This window comes from Pristis pectinata, chromosome 9 (assembly GCF_009764475.1).
Source record: "Pristis pectinata isolate sPriPec2 chromosome 9, sPriPec2.1.pri, whole genome shotgun sequence".
Taxonomy (NCBI): Eukaryota; Metazoa; Chordata; class Chondrichthyes; order Rhinopristiformes; family Pristidae; genus Pristis; species Pristis pectinata.
This window is the reverse complement of record NC_067413.1, coordinates 38688648-38716028: the sequence shown is the minus strand read 5'-3', so window position 1 is coordinate 38716028 and position 27381 is coordinate 38688648. Positions and strand designations below refer to the sequence as shown.

The window sequence follows — 27381 nt, the reverse complement described above, 5'->3', positions numbered from 1 at the left end:
GAAGGGCCTGAGACTGGCCAGAGCCATTGCCATGATCCAGTCATGCCTGAGTCTGACCTCCTTGGCTGTGCAGAGAGGAGTGAGGCACAGAGAAAGGACCCCATTGATTAAAGTCCCAGAGAGCTGTTCTTCAGTCCCAGTCAAATCCACCAGCTGATTTTTATATCACTGACACATCCACATTTTAATGCAGTTAGCTTCCCTTAAATAAAAGTGTTCTTTCTCTGAAGGGATACTTATGAGTACCCCTCCAACCCCCACCAACTGAACTTCATACTCAGAGGGAGCTATGAATTGGAATTTGGGTTCCTAATTGTTTAATTTTGATTTTTTTTTTGGAAGAGGTGAAGTATCTGGTGTTGGAATATTGCTTCCAACTCTTGGAAACACTGCAATATTCCAAATACTGGAAGACTGCAGAATCCTGCTTTGCAGAATGTAGTTGGAGAGGCAACCCATGAGAAGAATAACCCAGGAGAGACAGAGCAAACCATGGGGAAGAAAATTGACATTGGCATTGTCAGCAAAGCTAACACGAGGTGTTTTCTGTTAAAATTTTAACAATCCACAATTCAGATATCTTTCTCCCCACATCAAAGGATTGGATCATTGCACCCGAAGGTTACGCAGCCTATTACTGTGATGGAGAATGCTCATTTCCGCTCAATGCACACATGAATGCCACGAACCATGCCATTGTTCAGACACTGGTGAGTAACATATCGAGAAAACCTCATCTTTAATTCTGACTTTCTTTTAAATTTGGATCCAGGGTGCTTTGTTTTCTTGGTTTTGGGGCTATTTCAACCTTAAAGTGGTGCTTGCTGAATCAGATTTAAAACCAATTATTAAATGGTGCATTAGTGGGGTAGTGCTTGGCTAAGGCTTTGAATGCCATTATGAATTTCACGTTACAGCAAATTTAGTTTTACTCCAAGCCACGATATTGCTAATGTACATTTTTGCACAGGAGATTTTCAGCTTGTTCTACAGGAGTTGGGATTAGTGCCAACACTGTACCTTTGGAGAAATGAGATCAGTGAGGCTGGGATGATTCCACTTCCATTTGTCCCCTTTCCTTCTGTGCCCAGCATTCAACTGTGGCTGCAGCATGGAATAGTTTCAGGTTTCCACCCACTCCTTGGAATGCTTTAGGGTTAGGGCAACCCTAACCCTCCCCCCTTGTTGCCATCTTGTACCCGTCGACACCCATGCATGAAAAATTGATCAGTCCGAGATGTCTCCAAAGGATGGAAGGCCATCCGATGTTTTGCCAAAGGGGATGTCATGAAGTCAGTCATACAGTTTGGAAAGAGGCCATTCAGCCCACCATGTCCACGCCAACCAGTGGAGACCCATCAGTGTTTATCCCGTCTTCCAGCCCATAGCCTTCTATGCCTTGACAGTTGAAGTGGTCATCTAGACACTTCTTAAAATGAGACAGTGACTCTGCTTCCACCACTCTCTCAGGCAGTGTATTCCAGGTACTCACCACTCTCTTGATGAAAAAGTCCCCCTCAGACCCCTCTAAATCTCTTACCTCTTACCCTAAATCTCTTACCTCTTACCCTAAATCTATGGCCCTTAGCTTTATCAACCACTGACATGGGGACAAGTTTCCTGCAGACTATCCTATCTATACCCCTCATAATTTTATATGCATCAATCATGTCCCCTCTTAACCTCCTCTGCTCCAGGGAAAACAGATCTAGCCTCTCCAGTCTCTCCTCGTAACTGAAATGCTCCATCCCAGGCACCATCCTGGGGAATCTCCTCTGCACCACTCCGGCACCATCACATCCTTCCTCTAGTGTGGTGACCAGAACTGCACACAGTACTCCAGGTGAGGTCTGACCAATGTTTTATAAAGTTGGAGCACAAGCTCCCCGCTCTTGTATTCAATGCCCCCCAACTAATGAAGGCCAGTATCCCATGTACATTCTTAAACATGTTATTACCAGTGCTACCGCCTTCAATACTCTCTGAACTTTTACACCAAGGTCCCTCTGCTCTTCAGTACTCCCTAGGACCCTACCCTTTATGGTGTATGTCCTAGCCTCATTGCTACGCCCAAAATACATCACCTCACCTTTACCAGGTTTAAACTCCATCTGCCATTTCTCAGCCCATTTCACCATCACATCAATATCACCTTGCAGCTAAAGTCTGCCCTCCATACTGTCAACGACTCCACCAATCTTTGTGCCATCTGTGAACTCACTAATCATGCCTCATGTATCCACATCCAAATCATTCACGTATATTACAAACAGCAAGGGTCCCAGCATCAACACCACTAGTTATCGGCATGTAGTCACAAAAACAGCCCTCTACCATCACCCTCTGTATCCTATCGGCAAGACAATTTGGGATCCAGGGCAAGTTTGCCAACTTGCCCTGGATCCCATGAGCCCTAACCAATCTCCCATGTAGGACCTTGTCAAAGGCTTTACTGAAGTTCATGTAAATCACATCTACTGCCCCATCCTCATTAATACACTTTGTTACCTCTTCAAAAAAATTCAATCAGATTGGCCAGACAAGATCTGCCCTTGACAAAGCCATGCAAGCTTGATGAACAACACTTCATATTCCATCTGGGCACATTTGTAGCCTTCCATACTCTGTATCAAATTCTAAATTGTTTGTATCAGAACCAACCTTTTCTGCTGCCAGTTATCCACCTGTGATTTTGGCTCAGTTTTTCCTCTCTCTATTAATATACCCTGACCTGCTGGACACGTCTGACAGCCCTGTTATTGGCAACACATTATACAAAGCATAATCACCCTCTAACTGGCCATTAACCCACTTGTCTCGCCCTATTACAGATATTTCCTTTTGTCCTTTTCATCCCTCCCGCCACCTTCTCAGCAACTTAACCATGATTTTTCCACCAATCTCTCTTTCCCAGTTCTGATTATAGGTCATTGACCTGAAACGTTAACTCTGTCTCTCTTTCTCTCTCTCTCTCTCTCTCTCCTTAGATGCTGCTGACCTGCTGGGTACTTCCAGCATTTGCATTTTATTTTTGTTCCCCACACAGAATATTTTTAGACAGTTCAACACATTGAGTGCTCCCCACATCTCTATCAAAACAAACAAACTTTCTAATGAATGGGAAGCAAGTAAAAATAGGAATAGCAACTGCAAAGTCACAGCTAAGAAATGGAGTCAAGACTTCCAGTAATTTCCCTACAATAGTGTGTACCACAGACAGAGAGCTGTCATTACAACAGCTGTCCTAATGATTGGGTAGGTAGACCACCGCTACCATTGCTGGCTTCACTTCCCCTGGCATTCCTAGACATTGAAGGGTGAGAAAAATTGACTGCCAAGTGTGCGTTCTTACATAGAGGGAGGAGGTAGGATTGACTACCTGGCAACCTCATTTAATCTTGTACAAGTCCCTTAATCTGTACTCTTCAATTATAATCTACCAAGAGCCATTGTTCAAAAAACTTCCCATTGGGAGAAATGTACTAATTAAACAGCTGCTAAAAGCATCTACCACAATCTGTACACATCTCTGGACATGCAGTTTTATTGAAGTCAGTGGAATCAAACTTGCTTCCTGAAGTGCTGATTTCTTCCCTCAGTACATACAGGCCAATGTTTGGGCACTTGTAAGACACAGGTTTGCATAAAGTCATAGACACATACAGCACAGCCCACTGAGTCCACAATGACCATCGACTACCTATTTACACTAATTCTGCATTAATCTCATTTAATTCTCCCCATAAAATTTCCCTCCACATTCTACCACTTACCTACACTTTAGGGGCAATTTACAGTGGCCAATTAATCTGCCAACCCGTACGTCTTTGGGATGTGGGAGCAAACCCAAGCATTCACAGGGAAGCTCCACACAGACAACACCTGGAGTCAGGATTGAACCTGGATCTCTAGCTCTGCAAGACAGCAGCTCTACTGGCTGCGCCACTCACTTAACTAGGGACTGTAATGATGTTGCTAATAGTTTATGGCTTTTGAGGGTGGAAGATGCAGTGTGCAAGGAAAGGAGCAAGCTTCCGCTGCATACTCCATTAAGTGTTGAGCTTCATTGTTGCATCAAATGCTAATCTTATGCATATCTATTGAGTACCACTGTGGAAAATGGGCCTAACTATTTCAAATCTCCTTGTACATAGGTCCACCTCATGAACCCGGACTACATCCCCAAGCCCTGCTGTGCTCCCACCAAGCTGAATGCAATTTCTGTGCTCTTCTTTGATGACAGCTCAAACGTTATATTAAAAAAGTACAGGAACATGGTAGTCAGAGCATGTGGCTGTCATTAAAGGGACGTACATGGAATCTCATCTTCAGGTGTCCTGAAACTACTGGAGGAACTAAATCCTCAACATATAGCGATAATTAAAAAAAAATCCTTGGAGCAATACCTCTGTAAATAATGTTTACAATTTTTTTTAAAAGAAAAATTCTACTTAAAGGCAGTTGTAATATATTTTGTACATAGTTTTCATAAAAATGTAATTTATTTGTTTTTGGGTTTGTTTGGTAACCACATTTTAACTAGGGGCCATAATGTGTTTTTAACAGTTAATGGCTTTCAAGGGTGGAAGACGCAGTGTGTGAGATAAGGGATGCAAACTCCTTTAAGCATTATGAAAAACTCCAAGGCCACTTATCACAGACCTAGTTTGGACAGAAACTGCACATTACGTTTATAAAACGCACTCCGGACAATCATTTACATTTTTTTTTATTAGAAATTGCCAAGTAATGTAAACTTTTGATGTAGCATCTCACATTTTGTTTAATGATTTTATTGTACAAAAATTAAGTGCCAACCACACACAAGTTTTACTGCTATCCACCTCCCACCTGGAAACATACAATTCATTCTCCTAACACACATGCTAACAATAAAGGATGTTAAAATTAAGTGGTTTTCCTGTACAATTTGCTCACTCATTTGCAGCAACACGTACGAACAGTGAACAGTTCTACACCTTGGGTCTGGTGTTCCCAGTAACTCACAATGTTTGAAGTGTCTCTGACCATAACCACCACTGCAATAGACTGTAACGTTTGCTGCTTTGGAAGTAGTTTTAAAATATTTTGGAAACATGGTTCTTTTAGCCACTTTCTCTACTTTAGCCACAGTCATGTTAAAAAAATGCCTGAAGTTAATTAATCTCAAACTGCAGGGTTGTTCAACCCATTACTTATCTAAAAAGGGGGTGCAAATGTTACATGGTAACTACTGCATTGTCCAGTTTAGCTCCCCCCCCCCACCCCCACAATGAATTGTTAAAGTGGTCAAACAACATTGCCTGGTTTCACAAGTGATTTGATTTTCTTTTTAAGCAACACAAATTAATCAAGCTCTACAAATCTAACAGTCACTCACTGCACAGACTGGTAGTTCCTCCTTACCATAACTCACGCAGGTGAATGTGGCCTGAAGATACGCTGAGGTATTCTGTTTTATGCCCACAGTACTGCAATTGCTAATCAGGTACAGATGATTGTCTGTTAACTACGTATGAACCACATTCATGTAGAAGTGTTAGGCTGGCAGGCACAGGAAGCAAAATCTCTCCTTTTTATGCGCACACACACACGCACACACACAAGGCACCACTCTGATTAAAAACCACAGCCAATTTAACCAATCTGAATGCTGGAGATTGCTGTTAACCCTTAGGTACAAACCTTGACAGAGGAGAAAGTATACAACCACATTTCTGGCAATTACAAGTTTGGACACAATTGTACATCAGTGACACGAGGTGGCGGCTGTGCAGGAGGTATGCACCCTACAGTTCATCCTTGGCTTGCTGGAGGATGAAGCTGTGAAGAGAGTCCAAATCCCTGGCTCCATTGTGCTCACCTAACTTCTGACCTCCACGGAATAGCAGCAACGTTGGATAACCACGAACCTGCAAGTAAATTTGCAAATCAATTCAAAGCTTTAAAACTTAGACATTAGAAAAAGCTGCAAGTTGTGGAAAGTGGGGTCAAATTGAAAAAACAATTTGAGGGAAATATCAGCACATTTTTTGATCCCCCCCGTCAAACTGAATAGAGTGTTTGTATATTTTTAAAACCCTGTTTAAAATATTCAGATTTTCTCTCAAGTTGTTTTGGATTAGTTTCTGTTGCACGAGTCACACAGCACGGAAACAGGCCCCTCGGCCCAGCTCATCCATGCCGAACAAGGTGCCATCTAAGCTAGTCCCATTTGCCCACGTTTGACCTGTATCCCTCTAAACCTTTCCTATCCATGTACCTGTCCAAATGTCTTTTAAGTATTATTGTACCTCCATCAACCATTTCCTTTGGCAACTTGATCCATATACATACTACCCTCTGTGTGAAAAGTTGGGGGTAAACCCATGCGTTTCCCCTCCCTTGCCACATCCAGGACATTGCATTTGAAGTAGTATTTATTTTTAATTTTTAGTCTGTGATGGACCAGCCAGTATCCTGCCCTTTGCTGTTACCTACACACGCAGGCACACTGGTGAAAATCTCATCCCACCCGCAGTGGAGATGTCTCAAGTTGACTGCAAATTTGAATGTTCTGATTTATTATGGAGATATGCAACTAAACAAGGTAGAGACATTAGAACTAATCTAATGAACAGGCGTACTTTTTATGCCAACATTAAATCTTTAGTTCTTTGGTCCTAGTCATCAAAGAGCAGAAATAATGTTGCGCTGTTGACCCACTCCTACTGTTTATCAGTTTAGATTCCCTTTAAAACTTCTGCCCTACTGAACTCGAGCACAAAATCTTCAAGCCTTGCACAAACTCCTATCTCTGCTATAATGTCATATTTCCTTATGACACAGATTGAAGCCATTCAGCCCATCAAGTCCATTCTGGGGTTGCTGAGAACCATCAGTCTTATTTCCCTATTTATCAACCTGGACCCGAATTCTGCAAATTCATGCCATCACCACTGGCCTCCACCTGCCCCCAAATGTAGACATTTGTATTCTTCTGCATTCTATTAACACATGTAGCTTGGAATTATAATACACTCACCCCCCACCCCCTCTGGTTTTCCCTTCGCCCTCCTCTGAACAGAGGAACTTGCCTCGAGTCAATGTTCACGGGTACAAGACCCACTGCACAGACTTGCAGCACAGAAATCACGGATGCTGCTCCTGTGCAGTACCAAGGGAGCATCATTGTGACAATAGTTGGTTTTCAGATGAGACGCCAAACCAACTGCTCCCTCAAGTGGATGTAAAGTGGGCAGGCACAGTAATGTAGGGGTTCAATTCCCCCCGCTGTCTGTAAGGAGTTTGTACGTTCTCCCCGTGTCTGTGTGGGTTTCCTCCGGGTGCTCCGGTTTCCTCCCACATTCCAAAGATGTACGGGTTAGAAAGCTGTGGGCATGCTATGTTGGCGCCGGAAGCGTGGCGACACTTGCGGGCTGCCCCCCAGAACACTCTGAAGATGCATTTCACTGTGTGTTTCAATGTACATGTGACTAATAAAGATATCTTAAATCTTAAAAAAGATGACATGGCACTTTCCCTGAAGACGGTCAGGGGTGTCAGCCCTGGTGTTCAGGCCAATATTGATCCTCCCCTCAACATCAGCATATCAGCTCACACTGCTGTTTGTGGGAGCTTGCTGTGCACAAGTCACTGCTGCCTCTCTGAAGTTATTAACGATGATTACACTTCAAAACAAACATTTACAAGGATTTCACTGCAAAACACCAGGGTGTCAAAGAACGATGCTGTATAATGCAAATATATATTTCCAACCAGAATGCGGCAATAGTAGTTACTATGGTAACTACCAAAATGCAGCAAACATCCCCATGGTAACCATAGTCCTGCCAAAATGTAATCAACTGACAGAAATACATCTCATCATTCCTTTGAACAAGACAAGTTAGTTATTACTGGCACCCACTGTGTTCTGTTGCATTAGGTTTAGTTGTTTTTAAAAAACAAATTAAGAACTCAAAATACCAGAAGGAACACCTTACCTAGCCCAGCAACACAAATAAACTAACATGCGGCTTGCAAACCCAGAAACCCTGGATATTAATAATCACAAGGGCTCCAGGATCTCCCTCGGGTCATCCAAGCTCAAGCCTGCATGGGGACAATCAAACCCTAAGACTTTGATTGGTGCACCGGTATCCAATGAGCCTGCAGTTTGAAAGGTCACTGGGTTGGCTCCATGGGAAAGGACCCTGATATGCTGCTTGGTGCCAGCTCCTGGTGGACTTGACAAGCAAGGTACAACAGTCTGTCCATGGACTGTTCTTGCTGTGGGAGCAGGCCATCTTGCCTACCACTGTACTGCATCCCGACCACAGCAAGATAACTAGCCTGTATCTCACTCATTTCACAATTAGCATCTGAAATTCATCCATATTCATGAAACTTAGAAGTCACACAGCACAGAAACAGGCCCTTCAGCCCACCAAGTCTGTGCTGACCATCAAGTACCCATTCACACCAATCCCATTTTATTCTCCCCAAATTCTACCACTCACCTACACACAGTGGTCAAGTAACCTACCAACCCGCACACCTTTGGGATGTGGAAAGAAACCGGAGCACCTGGAGGAAACCCACACAGTCACAGGAAGAACATGCAAACTCCACACAGACAGGGCCGGAGGTTGGGATTGAACTGGGGTCACTGGAGCTGTGAGCCAGTGGCCCCATTAGCTGTACCACTGGGCTGCCCTAAATACCTTGCAATACTCCAAAAACTCAAGTTTCAACAACAATGCAACTTTGAATGTAAAAAATTGAGAACTGAAATATAAATAAATGGCACATTTGAAAAAGTGATCTGCTTCTTTCAAGCATGTCCAATTAATGTTTCTTTTAAACTTACCGAATACTGATTACAGAGGGAGCGTTGGGCTGTGCAGTCCACTTTGGCAATCTTAATATCACTTAATCCAGGAAACACTTGTTTGGCAAGTTCATCCCAGGTCGGTGCTAGACTCTTACAATGACCACACCTGTGAGCAGAGAGAGTTTGAATACAGAACATATATAGAACCCAGTACAGCACAAGAACAGGCCCTTCAGCCCATAATGTCTGCGTTAACCATGATGCCAATCATATTTGAAAAGATTACAACCACTGGCCCTTAAGAATTCAAATCAAAGTTTCTCTGGAGATTCAAAAGACTGCAGATGCTGGAATCTGGAGTAACAAACAAACTGCTGGAAGAACTCAGCGGGTTTCGACCCAAAACACCGACAATTCTTTTCCCATCACAGATGCAGCTCAATCTGCTGAGTGGCTCCAGCAGATAAAAGTTTCTTCTGGGTGCTGTTCAGAAATACCTGGGGGAAAAAAATCTCTGAACTAAATAAGGCAAAAAAAAAATCTGCAGAGTGAGAGTGTCTGAAGTCTATGACTTTAACTTTGCAGGAACCCCTGCAAATCCGGGCACATCTCTCGGCCTTGTGTGTGAAACAGTTTTTTTTGAAGAAAAACTCACACAGCAGAGGAGGAAATTGAGAAATTCAATGAAATTTCGAGGGGACCTGACAATGTTTTCCTTCTGGGGAGTCTGGAACCAGGGAGATTTGTCTCAGGAAGAGAGCAGGAGGAATGTCTAAAAGGGTTGTGAATCTTTGGAATTCTCTGCTCCAGAGGGCTGTGGAGGCTGAGGTTGAAAACGTAGTCAATGCCAAGATGGAGTGAGACTGGACACCTGGTTGAGTGGTGCTGCAACAACCACCTCTCACTCAATGTCAGTAACACTAACGAGCTGATTGTTGACTTCAGGAGGGAGAAGAAGGGACATTGTCTACATTGGGGAAAAAGCGTTTACATTGTAGACAACAATCTACATTGGGGGAACAGCAGTTTGAAGTCAGCAGCTTTAAATTCCTGGGCGCTATCATATCGGATGACCTGTCCTGGGCCCAGCACACAGATAAAATCACAAGGAAGGTGCGCCAGCATCTTTACTTTCTTAGGAGGCGAAGAAGGTTTGGCTTGTCACCAAACACTCTTAACAAACTTCTACAGATGTATTGTTGAAAGTATCCTGACTGGCTGAGTCATGTGCCTGGTACAGCAATTTGAATGTGCAGGAATGTATGAAGTTGCAGAGTAGTGGACTCAGCCCAATACATCACGGGCACATCCCTCCCCACCATCAGTAAAATCTACAGGAGGCACTGCCTCAGGAAGGCAACATCTATCATCAAAGATCCCCACCATCTGGGCCACGCCATCTTCTAGCAACTACCTGAAGTCTGACAGCCTGAAGTCTTATACCACCAGGTTCAAGAACAGTTACTTCCCTTCAACCATTCAGTTCTTGAACCAACTGGTACAACCCTAATCACTACAATTTAGCAACACTATGACTACTTTGATTTAAAATGGACTTCTTTGTTCTGTGTTCTTTCTTGCAAAAATTAGGAATAAGTTATGCACAATTTATGTTTTTCCCGTGAATGCAGCTTAAATTATGCCATGTGCCTGTAAGTTTTTCATTGCACCTGTGCATACATGTACTCGTGCATATGACAATAAACTCAACTTTGACTTTGATACTTAGACCGATACAGGAATCAGTGGTTACAGGGATTGGAAAGTGGAGCCGAGGCCAAAGTCAGGTCAGCCTTGAATCAATGAAAAGGCAGAGCAGGAGCGAGGGAGAGTGCAGCCAATTTCTGGTCTTATTTCGAAACCTCAATAACCCCGAGAACCCTCGTAGGCCACAGGGTCCCTCACAGTGTTCACTTTCATCAAGTATAACTGCTGACACTGCTCAGAGGATGGCCATCCAACAGCTGCCCCAGCAGTTTCCAGACACTTCAGATCCAACTGCACACATTATATGGGGTCATACAGCAGGGAAATAACCCCCTTCAGCCCACCATATCCACACTGACCATCTCACCCCCACCTACACCAATCCCCATTTTATCTTCTCGCATCCCTGTCAATTGTCCCTCTCCCCAATTCTGCTGCCACTCACCTAAACAGTCGGGCAATTTACAACGGTCAATTAGCCAACCAGCACGACTTTAGCTGGGAGTAGCCCCACGTGGTCACAGGGAGAACATACACACTCCACACAGACAGTGCCCGAGGTCAGGATTGAACACGGGTCTCTGGAGCTGTGAGGCAGCTGTACTAACCACTGCACAAACGTCAGACAGTTTTGTTTTTAAGTAGCCAAAACTATAGTTAACACAATGTTTGTTGGCAACCCAAATCTCTTGCCCGGGGCGGACATCCTCTCTGCAGAAGCTGTCAGAGCTTAGCCCAGGAGAAGGTGCCTGTTGTATGGTGCTTCTTCATTCAATCCTGCCTTCACTCCGTGAGTTCAAACCCAGAGCCACTGCTCACTGGTGGTTGACATTTCTAATACCAAGTCCAAGTGACTTAGCCCCACCAGTCTGCTGGAGCTACAAAGAGATACAGCATGGAAACAAGACTTTCAGCCCATTGAGTCCATGCCAACCATCAACTACCCATTTACACTCATTCTACATTAATCGCAAATTTTTGTTCTCCCTACATCCTCCCCCTCAAGATTCTACCACTCACCCTCACACTGGGGGCAATTTACAGTGACCAATTAACCTACCCATCTGCACGTCTTTGGGATGTGGGAGGAAACCGGAGTACATGCAGGAAACCCATGTGGTCACAGAGAGAACCTGCAAGCTCCACACAGACAGCACCCAAGGTCAGGATCGAACCTGGGTCTTTGGTGCCGTGAAGCAGCAGCTCTACCAGCTGCACCAATATGCCGCCATTTAATAATATCGTGGAAGATCTGGTTGTAATCGATGCCAACACTCCACCACTGTTGGACTGCCACCTCATTCCTTCTGACAGGGCATTAAATCTGTCCCCATCAGGGGGCAGTAACACCATCATGTTCTGGTTCTCCCTGACCCAGCCGGGCTTCCCAGGAACTAGTTAATTGTCTTGGAGTTTGAAGTCCTGACACCGTGAATTCCCATCATACAAGGGCAAAGAATAAATATTCATCATGTAGCCTTGCTGAAGTAGTCTGCTCCAGGTTGGAAACACCAGAGACTGCAGATGCTGGAATCTGGAGCAACACACAATCTGTTGGTGGAACTCAGCGTGTCGAGTGGCATCTGTGGAAGGAAAGGTTGACGATTCGGGTCGAGATCCTGCATCAGAATTTACCTGCATTAGTTTCAACCCGAAACGTCGACAGCTCCTTTCCCCTCCACAGATGCTGCTCGACCCGCTGAGTTCCTCCAGCAGAGTGTTTGTAACCGGGTTATGGTGTCATAAGAAGATAGTCATTCACATGCCACCTTGAGCAGCACAACCAAACACATGCATCAGGCTTTTCTTTCTCTCCGCACTGCTCCCTACTACAGGTGACTTTCAGCTATGAGGCTGCCCATCCCATTGAGCATCTAGGTAGACCACGTAGTCAAGTGGTGAATATTTAAGGCCAAAATCCCTAGCAAGCTCCTTCACACTTCAAGCTGAATAAACGATAAAACTTTTTCCCAGTGTGACAATGGCTAACACGAAGGGACATAATTTTAAGATGATTGGAGAAAGGTATAAGGGGGATGTCAGGGGCAAGTTTTTTTTTTTACACAGAGAATGGTGGGTGCATAGAATGCACTGCCGGCAGAGGTTGTGGGGGCAGATACATTAGGGACATTTAAGAGACTCTTAGATAGCCACATGAATGATAGAAAAATAGGGGGCTATGTGGGAGGGAAGGGTTAGATAGATCTTAGAGCAGGATAAAATGTCGGCACAACATTGTGGGCCGAAGGGCCTGTATTGTGTTGTAGTGTTCTATGTTCTATGATGAATTGGAGAACATCTGTGAAAAGGGAGAGGGTTATTACTGTGTGGCCTGGGTGTTCAACTGAATAAGTACCTTGGCACATGACAAAGATTCATTCTTGGCCTAACAAGGTGGTGCCTCACAGCATTCTAAAGAATTTCAAGTAGTGATCCAACATCCTCCCCAAGGTAACGTAATGGCAACCAACTTCCTTGGACAACCTTACTTGGGCTTTTCCTGACAGCATTCCTTCCACAGTAGGAGCCAGAAGTTGGGGAGGCCACCGTACCTCGATTTTGGGTTTTTTTTTGGGTGGTGTAGGGGTCAACTGGGTTAGCAACACGTCACGAATCAGGAGATAAATTTCCCAAGGAAGATATGCATTGTATCCGAGACCAGAAGACATGACCACCTTCACCATTCATTGCTACAAACTCTTTACCTAACATCACCATAATGCCACACTTTTCTCAACAAAGGTGTATCATTAGTGGAGGATCGTCAACCATATCAAGCAGAGAACACTCTTCCCTAACAGGCCTTTCTTCTGGCTAAGACTGGGTTGTCTCCAGCACAGTAGTACAGCTAGGAGTTCTCTGAATAACATGCTGGTGTGGTCTGGTCTGTAATCATTTACTGGACCAATGCAGGTGAACAAACGACTTACCAGGGGGCGTAAAACTTCACAAAGGTCACACCCGTGCCTATGGTCTGCTCAAAATTGCTTTCAGTCAGGACGAGAACTTTGTTCTGCAGAGAGAGGAGGGGAAAGAGTTGTCAGGTAAAAGAGTAACAGTTAGAAGGGAGCCTTCAGTCTCTTTGCTCTGCCCCAGCGTTAAGTTTAAAGTGGATCTTGTTGGATGGTGTATCTGTCCCAAACCTCCACAGGTCACTCACAGTGGGAGCAGGGGATCAATCACACAGAGGCACTGTCCTCGGTGGGATTGGGGGGCGGGGGGGGGGGGGGGGGGGGGGGGGGCGCGGTTAAGTGGCTTTCACAGGGCAGTGGAGAGGCAGAAATCCTCATTACATCAAAACTGCAGAAACGTAAAGGGAGATAGACTGGATTTTCCAGCCAGCATTGACAAGTTGGGCTGAATGACCCCTTGTTCAGTAAATAACTACGATCCGCTAAGTTAGGTCACAGTTTCTTTACAAGGGCTTCCCAGTGACTGGGCATTAGTGGGTGCTGCATGCTGGCTTGTGCCAAAAAAGGGGTCAAAACTGCCTTCCCATTGCTGTGTGAAGTGGTGTTTGTTTTCCAACAAACTTTTAGTGTGTTTGCTTACTATAAATCCACAAAAGGAGATATTTAAAACCAATGCACTTCCTAATACCTGGTCTGACAAACTGGTCCACTCAAGCTTATTTTGTTGCCTCTCAATGGTTTAATCACAAACTAAATTCAGACCAAAAATTAAAAATGATGACAGAAATTCTTACTGAATATGCAGATGAGGGTGGAAAATTTGGACAAATTCACCAAAAGAAAGATAACAGTTTACAGTACTTTTCCCTCACATTCTTTCATAGAACATGGTTATAACTGGCAAACTAGCATTGACTTAAATGCTTTCTGAACTGGCCTGGTGGGGCAATTAAGAGCCAACCACATTAATATAAGACTACGGTCAGTCAGTCAAGGTTAGAGGGGACAGATTTTCTCCCTGAAAGATATCGAGGAACCAGAAGGGTTTTTGCAACAGTTCCCATGGTTACCATTATTCTGACTAGTGTTTTGTCCACAAAATTTACTTCACATTATTTAAATAACTGAATTTAAACTGCCCAGTTCCCATGGTGGGATTTGAACCCCTGCCTCGCAGAACTTTAGGCCAGATTTCTAGATTACTTGTCTAGTGAGAAAGCCAAGATGCTACCCTGCCAAAAGGCAGTCTGCCATTTTTCCTCCTATAAATAAAAGAAATTCAAAATTATTCTTAAAAATTCTCAACTGGTCAATCTTCCATCATGTCCCAGTTTTATTTTTTTTATTGCAAATATATACTTGGCTTTTATAATCCCGTTTATGATTTTAAGCAGCAGAATTCAACCTCTCTCCTTCCAGGAACCAACATAAATTAACTGCAGGAAGGGGAGCATCTTAAAACTGTTCGGAGTCTAGAAGCATTAATGGTTAAAAAGAAAGCATAGGTTAGAAGAACATTTGCTCGCCTGGATTAAAACTACACTGCTCATGCAAGTTCCCTCCCCAGCGAAAACCCCTAGAGTCTGAAATACCATTTCCTCCTCTGCTTCTGCTACCTCCTCCACCTCCTCCTCTCCCTCAGGTTTATCCTCTTCCTCATCTTCACTACTGTCTTCATCTTCAGAGGGTTGAGCAGCCTTCAACTGGGAATCCACATATTCCTTTAAGGAGTCCAGATCTCGCTTTCCCTTGTACTGATCGACCTAAGGAAGAGGTTTGAAATTATTTCGAAACAGGCTTCACAATTCGAGTGCTCCATAAAAGCAAGGATACATTCTACCAGTTCAGATAAGATGCAACAAATGAGAAACTTGCCCAGAAATTGGAATCCCCCATCACAGGCACACCAAACAGAGCAAAACACCAAATCAGAAGTCACCAAAATCGTGGAATTCCAATTTCTTTGCTTTAAGAAATCCTGGAGCGTAGGAGGCTGAGGGATGACCTTATAGAGGTTTATAACATCATGTGGGGCATTGATAAGATGAATGGTCACTGTCATTTTCCCAAGGTAGGCATATGTAAAATTAGAGGGCCTAGGTTTAAGGAGAGAGGGTAAAGATTTAAAGAGAACTCAAGGGGTAGCTTTTTCACACAGAGGGTGGTGGGTATATGGAACAAGCTGGCAGAGGAAGCTGTAGAGGTTGGTACAATTACAATGTTTAAAAGACGTTTTGACAGATACATGGATAGGAAAGGTTTAGAGGGGCCGGGGGCCAAATGCAGGCAAATGGGACTAGCTCAGGTAGGCAACTTGGTTGGCATGGAAGAGTTGGGCCGAAGGTCCTACTTCTGTGCCGTATAACTATGACTCTAAGAAAGCAGTGCAGCTTACTCCCTTTAAAAGACGTTAAAATCTGACTTGTGCATTTCACAGACACTGTTACCTGCTGGACCGATAGCAGCAACAGCATGGCGAATGGGTCAAGGCTGTGAAAGTGTTCTCTCCACAGCAGCCTCAGGCTGCCACGCAAAGTCGGTCAAATTCTGTGGGGAGGGGTTGAGGAGTAAATGAACAAAAAAGGGAGTGTGCAGCGGATGATGATGGAGACCACCCAGAACATGGAAGTCGATCGATTGTGCCCTAATGCTGTCGATGAACCCAAGCCTCCCTCAGTCAACGACACCATAGGGACAGAGCAACCTGGGAACTGCAGCTATATTGAGGGCTGCCGACATCAAACTTTACTGGGGATGATTTTTAAACATACAACAAAGACTTCCTGGGGCGACATTTTGAATCACACATTGTTCACTACTTTCAGCATGACGTAATCCTTGAACTCTCTATGGTCACAAATCATGACCTTTTGGCTCGATTTCTGTGGATAAGTAATTAACGGACATCACATGCATGAAATGCGACTTCACAACAGGAAGTTGTGAAAAGAGGGATCTTGGGATCCAAGTCCATAGCTCCCTAGAAGTGACAACACAAGTAGAGAGGGTGGTAAAGGCGGCCTATGGCATGCTTGTCATTATCGGTTGGGACATTGAGTACAAGAGTCAGTAAGTCATGTTGCAGCTGTATAAAACTTTAGTGAGGCTGCACTTGGGAGGATTGTGTTCAGTTCTGGTCATCCCATTGCAGGAAGGACATAGGGGGTTTGGAAAGGGTGCTTAAGAGGTTCACCAGGATACTCCCTAGATTAGAGAGTATTAGCTATAAGGGAAGGTTGGACAGACTTGGATTGTTTTCTCGAGCATCGGAAGCTGAGGGGAGACCCGATAGAAGTACATAAAATTTTGAGAGGCATAGATAGGGTAGAGAGTTAGTCTCTTTCCCAGGGCAGAAGTGTCAAATACTAGAGAGCATAGCTTTAAGGTGAGAGAGGGAAAGCTTAAGGGAGCTGTGCAGGGCAAGTGTTTTTTCTTAAAAACAGAGAGTGGTAGGTGCCTGGAATACGCTGCCAGGAGTTGTGATGGAAGCAGATACGATAGTGGCGTTTAAGAGGCATATAGAGAGACACATGAACAGGCAGGAAATGGAGGGATATGGACCACATTCAGGTAGATGGGATGAGTTTCATTTGTCATCATGGTCAGCACAGACATCATGGGTCGAAGGGCAGGACTTCATCATCAGAAAGTAGACGCAAACACTTCAAAGCATGCAAAGATCACCTTTTATGTACAATTATGAATTTTAAAAAAACAAGCACAAATGGGTTCAGTTTCTAGACAGCCATTTCCAGGAATTTCCCCGCTCATCCACCACCATAGGTATTCACAGAATTTGACACAATCTGCTGCAGTATTTCACTTTTCCCCCTCCATCCAAACTGAGAACGAGGAAGAACAGAGGAGGGGATGGCATCCGGAAATTTCAACACCCAACCACTTCAGCAGACTGATTTTACCATTTTAGACAGATGTTAGACTCCCCAGCTTCCCTGCAAGTCCCAGTGCTGCTGAACTTAATGAACTCCAGAGTCCAGCACGTCACTGGACCAGGCAAGGAGATCCAGTCTGACAGAAACAAAGTACTTGCCTTTTTGCCATCCTTGAACCAGAGCAGCGTGGGATATCCTCGCACTTGGCTGTCAGAGCACAGCTGCTGATGGAGGGTGCAGTCAACCTGGGAATGGATCAGAACACTATCGGTATCACAACGCTAATGTGCCGCAGGGATACTGCTTCAGTCAAAGAGTGAAGGTCCTTGGTGTCCCCAGCTAGTGTTAACTCTGCTCACAAGCTAGTTAGCTTTAATCCCCCACCAACCTAAAATTCAATCATTATCTCAAGGAGTGAACCATTCCAGTAAGGAGGCCATTCAGTTCATCCTACTCACTCTGAAGAAATCCATTCAATCCCAATTCCTCTTCTCTTTCCCTACAACCTGTTACTCTCTCTCTAGTGCCTATCCAATTCTGTTTCCACCACAACTTGCAGTTAAAAAGTTACACATTATCATCACCTACAGCATAAAAAAAAATTTTCTTTACACCCTGTAATCTAAAGCCCCTCACTTTAAATCTATAACCCTGTAAAATGTCATCAATCATTGACAAGGGTACTAGGGTCTTGGAATGTCAAGCCAGATACTGCAGTGATCTCTGCTCTCCTCAATGCTTCTGAGACTTGGACTACCTACAATAGGCATCTCAAGGCACTGGAAAAATACACCAAAGCCACTTCCTCCAAATTCATTGGAAGCATAATTTAACCAACATCAGCGTCCTCTGCCAAGCCAAAGTTGAGTTTAGTCAAAGTCGAGTCTATTGTCATATGCACAAGTACGTGTATGCACAGGTGCAGTAGAAAACTTACTTGCAGCAGCATCACAGGCACATAGCATCAGATACACAACATTCACAAGAAAAACGTAAATTATACACAATTTTTACAAGAAAGAACACAATTAGAACACAAAAAAATCCATTGTAGTGCAAAGTGGTCATAGTGTTGCTATACTGAGGTAGTGATTAGGGTTGCGCAGGGTGGTTCAAGAACCAAATGATTGAAGGGAAGTAGCTGTTCTTGAACCTGGTGGTGTGGGATTTCAGGCTTCTGTACCTACTGCCTGATGGTAGCTGCGAGAAGATTGCATGGCCCAGATGGTGGGTATGATGAACCAACATCTCCATGATCGAGGCCTCTGGTACACTCAGTTACCCATGTTGGGCAGGTCCTTTGTTTGCTTGCATGACACCAGACTCCTGATAAAGGTATTATATTCTGACCTCTGGCATGGGAGGAGATTACCAGACAGAGGAAAAGATTCACGGACGTGCTCAAAGCCTCCTTGAAGAAATGCAATATCCCCACTGAATTCTACAAATCTTGGGCCCACAACTGGTCAAAGTAGAAGAGAAGCACTTGCAGTGGTATTGAGAACCTTGACGCCGTGCATTGGGAGCACACAAGTAGCGGAAGAAGTGCACCACCTAGCTACCACCCCGCCCTGTCAGCTACCTTCTGCTGAAGAGTCTGTGGTGCCCATTCAAAGGTGGTTGATGAGGCCAAAGTAGAAGCAATCCATCCTCGATCCCGAGAGACTGCCCAAGAAGTCATAAAATTTACTTGAAGCTCCTCTGGAACAACATTGCGCATGGTATCACCCATGGTCTCCACCATCGGGCTTAAAGTGGGCAGTCAACGGTGCTCCCATTAACTGGAGAATTCCCTCACTGAATCACAGGCAATTCTGCTCTAAGAGCCAAAATCCTCGCCATTGGAATTGACATTGTATTATCTTGAGTGCAATTAGAATATCAATTGACTTTTTCATCTAATGGCCTTGTCAAGCATGAGATAGTAAAGATTTATAGAATACTGCACACAGTAGTGTTGGGAATAATAATCCATCCAACCACTGTGAAATGCAATGAATTCTTGAGAGTTTCCCAGATCTCTATGTAAAGCATGTGCCCATGACTAACCACAGAGCGCTTACTTGGCTATTTCTCACACCCACTCCACATATTATTGGTACACACCCATAGTTTTGCTCAATAGAATTTTAGTCTTCAAGGAGAAGCAGGGAGAGAAGTGGCTGTGTAACGTACACTAACCTTGGAATGATTTTATATTGTATGGCAGGGCACCAATGCTCAAAATGAGAGGACATGGCTTTAAGATAACGGGTGGGAAGTTCAAGGGAGACGTCAGAAGGAGGTTTTTCACCCAGAGAGTGGTTGGTGCATGGAATGCACTGCCTGGGGTGGCGGTGGAGGCTGATACATTGGTCAAGTTCAAGAGATTGTTAGATAAGCATATGGAGTAATTTAAGATAGAGAGATATGTGGGAGGAAGGGGTTAGATAGTCTTAGGTGTGGTTTGAAAGGCGTCACAACATGGTGGGCCGAAGGGCCTGTATTGTGCTGTATGGTTCTATGGATCGTCAGACTGTCTACAAGACAGCATTCCCTAAGCCCAACGTTCCCTTACCAGGTACCACAATCTACCAAGCACTGCCACTCGCCAAACATGCTTTTCTAAACCTATCCAGGAAGGATATTTCCTGCTCCTCTCAATGCTCCCACCTTGCCAATCTTCACCATGTCGGATTGCTCAAAGGTCGCTGCCAACTGCTCCCACGTTGGAGCCAGTGCTTTGCAGTGCCCACACCAGGGAGCAAAGAACTTGATGAAGTGAAAGCCTGGAAAAGAATTTTATTGCTGGTTACAGAGGTTGTTATACAAAAGAAAGCATTTAACAGTCAATGAGAATTTAGACAGAGAGTTGTAAAACTAAATAAGAATTCTTTAAAATTTGTATCTCTTTCTCTTGTAAACCAAGTACGTGTTTTCACCAAGGAATTTGCAATTCTGACCACTGGATTTGGAAAAATTTTTACTTGTCAGCATCACAAGTGTAGAAAGCAGAGAGTTTATTGATTCAGGATACAGGCATTCCTGGCGAGGTTGGTACCCCTACACTGCTTCGAGAAGGGGCCACATTCCTACACTTCTGCTGCTGGCATGGTGAAGATGCTCCCACAGCACTTCATTCCAAGATCCTGACCCAATGCCAATGGAGAAAAGGTGGTACATTTCCAAGTCAAGATGACTCATAGTTTGTTGGGGAACTTGGAGCTAATGGCATTCTTGTTAGCCCAAGTGGCAGACGGATTTGGGATGTCCCATTTGGGGAAGCCTTAGCTTAACTATTGCAATCTGTCCTGAAGACTGAGCAAGCTATAGCCACAGTGCATCAATGGCAGTGTGTCACTAATAGTTCCCTGCATACCCAAAGCCTTTATGTAGAGAGGCAGTCATGACAAGCTACACCCTACACGAAGGTTAAAATGGCTGACGAGGTCACGCCAGAACACTTATGCAGGTCACCCAAAATTACATGGAAGTGTAACAAAGCCTTCTTCCCAAAGAATGAAAGATGGACACACCTTTACTTTCACTATGAACTTCTCAATATTCAGAATCAAACATCAATGTCTCTATACTAGTTGAGCTAAAAATTATTCAGGCGATTCCATACTGCATTTAAAAGGCCGTGTTTCATAGGGCAATAAGTGCAACAAAATATTTGTTTAAAACAAAGAAGAACTGATAACCAATTCTATAAGAGAGGAATTGTTAGGACTAACTTTTTTTTTTAAAAACATTGGTCAACACATCTAGCGATCCATAGAAACAAAAGACTTAAACTAGTGTAAAACAGACCTTGTCCTGTGTGCAGCTTGAAGTTGTTGGCTGAGAGTTCATACAAGCCCTGCTTGGCTTCTGGGACTGTGGGAGGCTCCTGTTCTGATTCAGCCTGCTAAAGAGAGTAAAGTATATTGTTTATAACCACTAAAAATAAAATAATCACATTTTGCAATTACAAGGAGACAAAACTACATGCAAATGCTTACCTGGCAACAAGGATATTCTCCTCAAGGAAATATCTATTTTCCACTGTGGATATAGAACATGGAGCAATACAGGACAGGAACAGGCCCTTCAGCCCACCATGACTACATCGACCATGATGCCCATCCAACTAATCCCATTTACCTGCACATGGTCCAACAATGCATTATCTCCCTTCATCTCCTGAATGCGGTGTCTGTTTACCACAGCTCCTATGTAATCCAGGCAGACAGCTCAACACGTGCTCTAATTACTGTCTCCTTACCTGACCTGCAAAGGAACTACTGGGCTTTCCTACTTATTGGCAGCTGTTTGATGCAACTGACTCGCTGCCTAGTGAGGTGGCCTTTAAAGTCAAAGAGTTGATGTGGGACTGGAGCTACTTGTGGACAAAACCAAGTACTTTGACAGGCTTTGACAGGGACCCACGTGGATGACTTATCCAAAATGTTAGAGCCCATGACATCCAAAGCAAGTTGGCAATTTAGATCCAAAACTGGCGGCGGAGGTGATGTTGGAGGGTTACTTTTATGATTAGAAGCCTATAACCAGCAGTGTACTTGTTCTTGTGGTGAGTAACATTATGATATCTAAAACTGTTAGATTCAGCATTGATTTTTAAAAAGTAAAAAATACAGTTCCCTAACACCTACCCACCCAAGATTATGCTGCTAGTCTAAATAAATCTTCTGATTCTGAATCATGACCTCTATCACTGAGGTCCTGGTCTAGTTTCTAATGTATCCATTTCCTTTCCAGTTTCACACTCCCTCTAAGCATTAATATGGTTCTGTTGTAAATGTGTTGGTCTGATCAGTGTTACAAATGTCTACTTCATAGAACAGTACAGTACAGGCCCTTCAGCCCACAATGTTGTGCCGACATTTTAACCTGCTCTAAGATCTATCTAACCCTTCCCTCCCACATAGCCCCCTATTTTTCTATCATTCATGTGGCTATCTAAGAGTCTCTTAAATGTCCCTAATGTATCTGCCCCCACAACCTCTGCTGGTAGTGCGTTCCACGCACCCACTACTCTCTGTGTAAAGAACTTACCCCTGACATCCCCCTTATACCTTCTTCCAATCACCTTAAAATTACGTCCCCTCATGTTAGCCATTGTTGCCCTGGGAAAAAGTCTCTGACTGTCCACTCGATCTATGCCTCTTATCATCTTGTACACCTCTATCAAGTCCCCTCTCATCCTCCTTCTCTCCAAAGAGAAAAGCCCTAGCTCGCTCAACCTATCCTCATAAGACATGCTCCCCAATCCAGGCAACATCCTGGTAAATCTCCTCCGCACCCTCTCTAAAGTTTCCACATCCTTTCTATAATGAGGCAACCAGAACGGAACACAATACTCCAAGTGTGGTCTGACCAGAGTTCTATAGAGCTGCAACATCACCTCATGGCTCTTGAACTCAATACCCCAATTAATGAAGGCCAACACTCCATATGCCTTCTTAACAACCCTATTGACCTGCATGACAACCCTGAGGGATCTATGGACGTGGACTCCAAGAACCCTCTGTTCCTCCACACTGCTAAGAGTCCTGCCATTAACCTTGTATTCTGCTTTCAAATTCAATCTCCCGAAGTATATCACTTCACACTTATCCAGGTTGAACTCCATCTGCCACTTCTGAGCCCAGCCCTAACCCTTCTACACTATCCACACCACCAACCTTCGTGTCATCAGCAAACTTACTAACCCACCCTTCCACATCCTCATCCAAGTCATTTATAAAAATCACAAAGAGCAGGGGTCCCAGAACAGATCCCTGCAGAACACCACTGGTCACCGACCTCCAGGCAGAATACGCTCCATCTACCACCACCTTCATTTGGAGGTCTAGTCACCATTGATGGTTGTGTTTGGTTTTGTTTGCTGGGTAAATTTATTTGTGTCTGTTTGGCATCAAAGGTTGCTCAGAAAAGGAAGTGGGGAAATGGATGTATGAGATCACATTGTGTGACCAGATTAGTTGGGGGTCTTGTTCCTAATCCCACACAGTGATCTCCAACCTACCCACGTATCCACCCTTGGCCCCTCTTATTTCTTGTCTACTTGGTGCCCAAGCCAACATCCTCTGATAATGACCCAAGTTATACCCGCATGCTGACAATACTCTACCCTGTTCATGCTTCACCCAATCATCCTTGCCACACTCTACCCCACCCCAGTCCACTCCACCATCCTCGCAATTTCCCTCCCCCCATTCCCACCCCAGCTCTTCTGCTGCTGAAGCCGTCACCCTGCCTTTATACTTGACAATTCCAATGCACTCTACACCACCCTCTGTTCGAAGAGCTGTGAGGTAATGATGCAGCTCTACAAAACTCTGGTTGGACCACACTTGGAGTGCTACGTCCAGTTCTGGTCGCCTCATTATAGGAAGGATGTGGAAGCGTTGGAAAGGGTGCAGAGGAGATTTACCAGGATGCTGCCTGGTTTAGAGAGTATGGATTATGAGGAGAGACTAAGGGAGCTAGGGCTTCACTCTTTGGAGAGAAGGATGAGAGGAGACATGATAGAGGTGTACAAAATATTAAGAGGAATAGATAGACAGCCAGTGCCTCTTTCCCAGGGCACCAATGCTCAATACAAGAGGGCATGGCTTTAAAGTAATGGGTGGGAAGTTCAAGTGAGATAACGGAGGAAGGTTTTTTACCCAGAGAGTGGTTGGGGCATGGAATGTGCTGCCTGGGGTGGTGGGGGAGGCAGGTACATTGGTCAAATTCAAGAAGTTTCTAGATAAGTATATGGAGGAATTTAAAATAGTGGGAAATGTGGGAGGAAGGGGTTAGATAGGTGAGGTTTAAAGGTCAGCACAACGTTGTGGGTCGAAGGGCCTGTATTGTGCTGTACTGTTCTATGTTCTATGATGATTTATGGGGGTTTGAAATTTATCATGTGCTAAACACACGATACAGGCGACCCCTGCAGTACAGGGGTGGGGCAAGAGGGGCATTGCATTCCTAGATAAAGGTTCATTTCTTAATATTCTGTGAAACCCAGATGACACAGCTTTGCAAGTGTCAAGAAACTTGGGTCAAAAAAAAATTGTACTTTTTCTCCCCCCACATGAATCCTGTGAGAGTGAATTTTACTCAGCATCTCAAATTTTTGGGTAGTGATCTGTGAATTCTGCATGAGGGTGAATTTCCGTTACCCGAACAGCTATATCATAGGGGTCATCTATACATTGAACTCTGCTTCCAAAGTGCAGCTCCACTGAAGGGAGTACAGCTTGCCTTGCCCTGTCACCTATTACACTTTGACTTCCTGACACTCCACAGTTTCCCACTAGCCATAGTCTTGAGTTCAAAATTGTCAACCTTTGTTTTCAAGTCCTTTGATGGGGGTCTTGTCTTTCCCCATCTCTATGACGTTCTGTGATAACTGTGGTCCTCCAACTGTGCCCTGCCTACTCCCAAAGTAATTGATTCCCAAGTACATTGCTTCATCACTGGCAGCCATGTCTTCAGCTGCCAGGGCCCCTCATAACACTCCTCAAAACCTACCTCCACAGCCTGCCCTGATAAATGTCCAGTAATGCCCTCGCATTATGTTTTGAGATCTACTGCTAAGTTAAAAATCCCATCCAAAGAAGCAGCTGTTCTGCACAAACCACATATCACAAAACTCATTAGACAATGAGTTTCACATTTTAAACCTGCAACTCGCTCACTTAAAACGAACATGAGTTAACCAATGTAAATCAAAAATCTTCATGACCCTGACAATCTTTTACCCTCCTGCAGTTTCAAGGATGCCATCTACACCTGGACCAGGGCACAAGGGGCTGACACGGGCAGTAACACAACTCGATCCTGCTTAGATGGTTAATAGGGTGGTTAAAATGAAGGAATTCCATGGGGAAGACAGAACAAGGGGCATGATCCTGAGAGCAAGACTATTTTAGCAGTGAAGTGAGGAAGCTCACAGTTAGGAATCCAGTGGTCAGACTACCAACTGAGCACTTTAAGATTAATTCGCTTAATATCAGAAAAATCCTACTAACATTGTACCCAAGTAGTCACTCCCACTGGGGACTGTTCTGCCACCTCATCAGTCAGCCAAGCAGCAGCTTGCAAGCACCAGATGTTCGCACATTCTGTACCCCACTGCAGTTTCTCAGGGCTATTTTAAACACGGCAGTGGCCTAAAGTTAGACACAGATGAATGAGCCATCGCAAATCAAAGCCCCTGCCATCCAGTACACCTCACCAATTTTGCTGTCATTCGTTTTATGGTGGTCTAAATTACTACGATGTTTACTAATCACTGATAAACCTGCAACGATGTATTTGCATAGATCCTGACCTTCAGCCCCCCCCCCCCACCACCTTAATTTTTAAATATAAAGTCATAAACCTCCGAAAATAAAGGAACTGATTCTAGAGGCTTAAGTACTGCAACTTTTAATCATGGAGTCATACAGCACGGAAACTGGCCCTTTGGCTTAACTTGTTGATCAAGGTACGTACTTGAGCTAGTCCCATTTGCCCACATTTGGCCCATATCCCTCTAAACCTTTCCTATCCACGTACCCGTCCAAGTGTCTTGTAAATGTTGTAATTGTACCCACCTCTACCACTTCCTCTGGCAACTCATTCCATATACCCACCATCCTCTGTGTGAAAAACTTGCCCCACAGGTCCCCTTTAAATCTTTCCCCTCTCAAAATCTTCCCTATGCCCCTACCCTGGAAAAGACTGTGACCATCCTAACCCTAACCTTATCTATGTCCCTCATGATTTTATAAACCTTGATAAGGTCATCCCTCAACCTCCTTCACTCCAGGGAACACAGTCCCAGTCTATCCTTATAACTCAAGCCCTCCAGTCACAGCAACCTCCTTGTGAATCTTTTCTGCAACCTCTCTAGTTTAAATCACAGCCTTCCTATAGTATGGCGACCAGAACTACACTCAATACTCCAGGTGCGGTCTCACCAATGACTTACACAGCTATGACATCCCAAGTCATGGTATCGGTATTCCTTATCCATCTACGAGTGACTGTCCAATATCAAGTTCAATAAATTAAACAGATGTTTCAACAATAGTTTCAGACATACAGCAAAGAAAGAGGCCCTTCAGCCCACCATGTCCATGCTGACCATCAAATACCCTTCAATACTAATCTCATTTACCAGCATTTGATCCACAACCCACAATTCAAGTGCGCTCTAGATACTTTCCAGATGTGCAAGTCTCTGCCTCCACCACTCCCTCAGGCAATGTGTCCAAGATGCTAACCACCCTCTGGGTCAAAAAAAACTTCCTCAGACCCCCTCGAAAGCTCTTTCCTCAATTTTCTGCCCTCTAGTTTTAGACAACTCTGCTGTGAGAGAAAGTCTATTTATGCCCCTCATAATTTTGTACACCTCTACCAAGACCCCTCAGCATCCTCTGCTCCATGTAAGACAAACCCAGCCTATCCAGTCCCTCCTCTTAACTGAAATGCTCCATCCCAGGCAACATCCTGGTGAATCTCTTCAGCAAAGTATAAGGAAATCTTAATTGGTTATTATTTTCCAAATGCCAAGTCAAGTGTGATCCTTTCCTTGCTCTCTCCCAGGATTTAAAAGCTTGCAAAAACTGTCACAAGTTGCAATTAATTAATCAAATCAGCTGTGTTACATACCACATACCCTCTAATCCAGGCAGCATCCTGGTAAACCTTTTCTGCATTCTCTCCAAAGCCTCCATATCCTTCCTACAATGGGACAACCAGAATTGAATGCAATACTCCAGATGCAGTGTAACCAGAGTTTTATAAAGCATTAATGAATGGATGGATGCTGGATGCCAGTTTGACCATGGGTTTGAAGCAGGAAGTTCCCATCTCAGTTGGACTCAGTTTATCACCCATTGCTTGTGTCATAGTCTGACAATACACAAACAGGCCCTTCAGCCCACCATCTCCATGCCAACGACTGTACTGATCTATACTGGTCCTATTCACCTGCACTTGGTATGTACCTTCTATGCCTTGGTGATTCAAGTGCTTGTCTGAATACTTCTTCAATGTTGAGAGTAAATACCTCCACTATCTCCTCAGACAG

General features: G+C 44.2%; 2 protein-coding genes across 3 annotated transcripts in view; one reads left to right on the top strand and one right to left on the bottom strand.

Moving 5' to 3' along the window:
* Nucleotides 1-4912, top strand: part of bmp6 (bone morphogenetic protein 6) — a 114271-nt gene extending 109359 nt beyond the window's left edge. The window contains 2 exon segments of the mRNA XM_052022758.1: nt 600-710; nt 4155-4912. Of these exon segments, the coding sequence (XP_051878718.1) occupies nt 600-710; nt 4155-4304 (261 nt within the window). The 3' untranslated portion in view covers nt 4305-4912.
* Nucleotides 4713-27381, bottom strand: part of txndc5 (thioredoxin domain containing 5) — a 33141-nt gene continuing 10472 nt past the window's right edge. The window contains exons 4-10 of one of the 2 annotated variants that reach the window (XM_052022759.1): nt 21120-21216; nt 19980-20095; nt 17486-17572; nt 15027-15197; nt 13453-13535; nt 8852-8981; nt 4713-5912 (exon numbers count right to left, since the gene is read on the bottom strand). In XM_052022759.1, coding sequence (XP_051878719.1) covers nt 5790-5912; nt 8852-8981; nt 13453-13535; nt 15027-15197; nt 17486-17572; nt 19980-20095; nt 21120-21216 — 807 coding nt within the window. In that variant the 3' untranslated portion in view covers nt 4713-5789. The remainder of the gene's footprint in view (nt 5913-8851; nt 8982-13452; nt 13536-15026; nt 15198-17485; nt 17573-19979; nt 20096-21119; nt 21217-27381) is intronic. The other variant, XM_052022760.1, reaches the window with a different exon arrangement.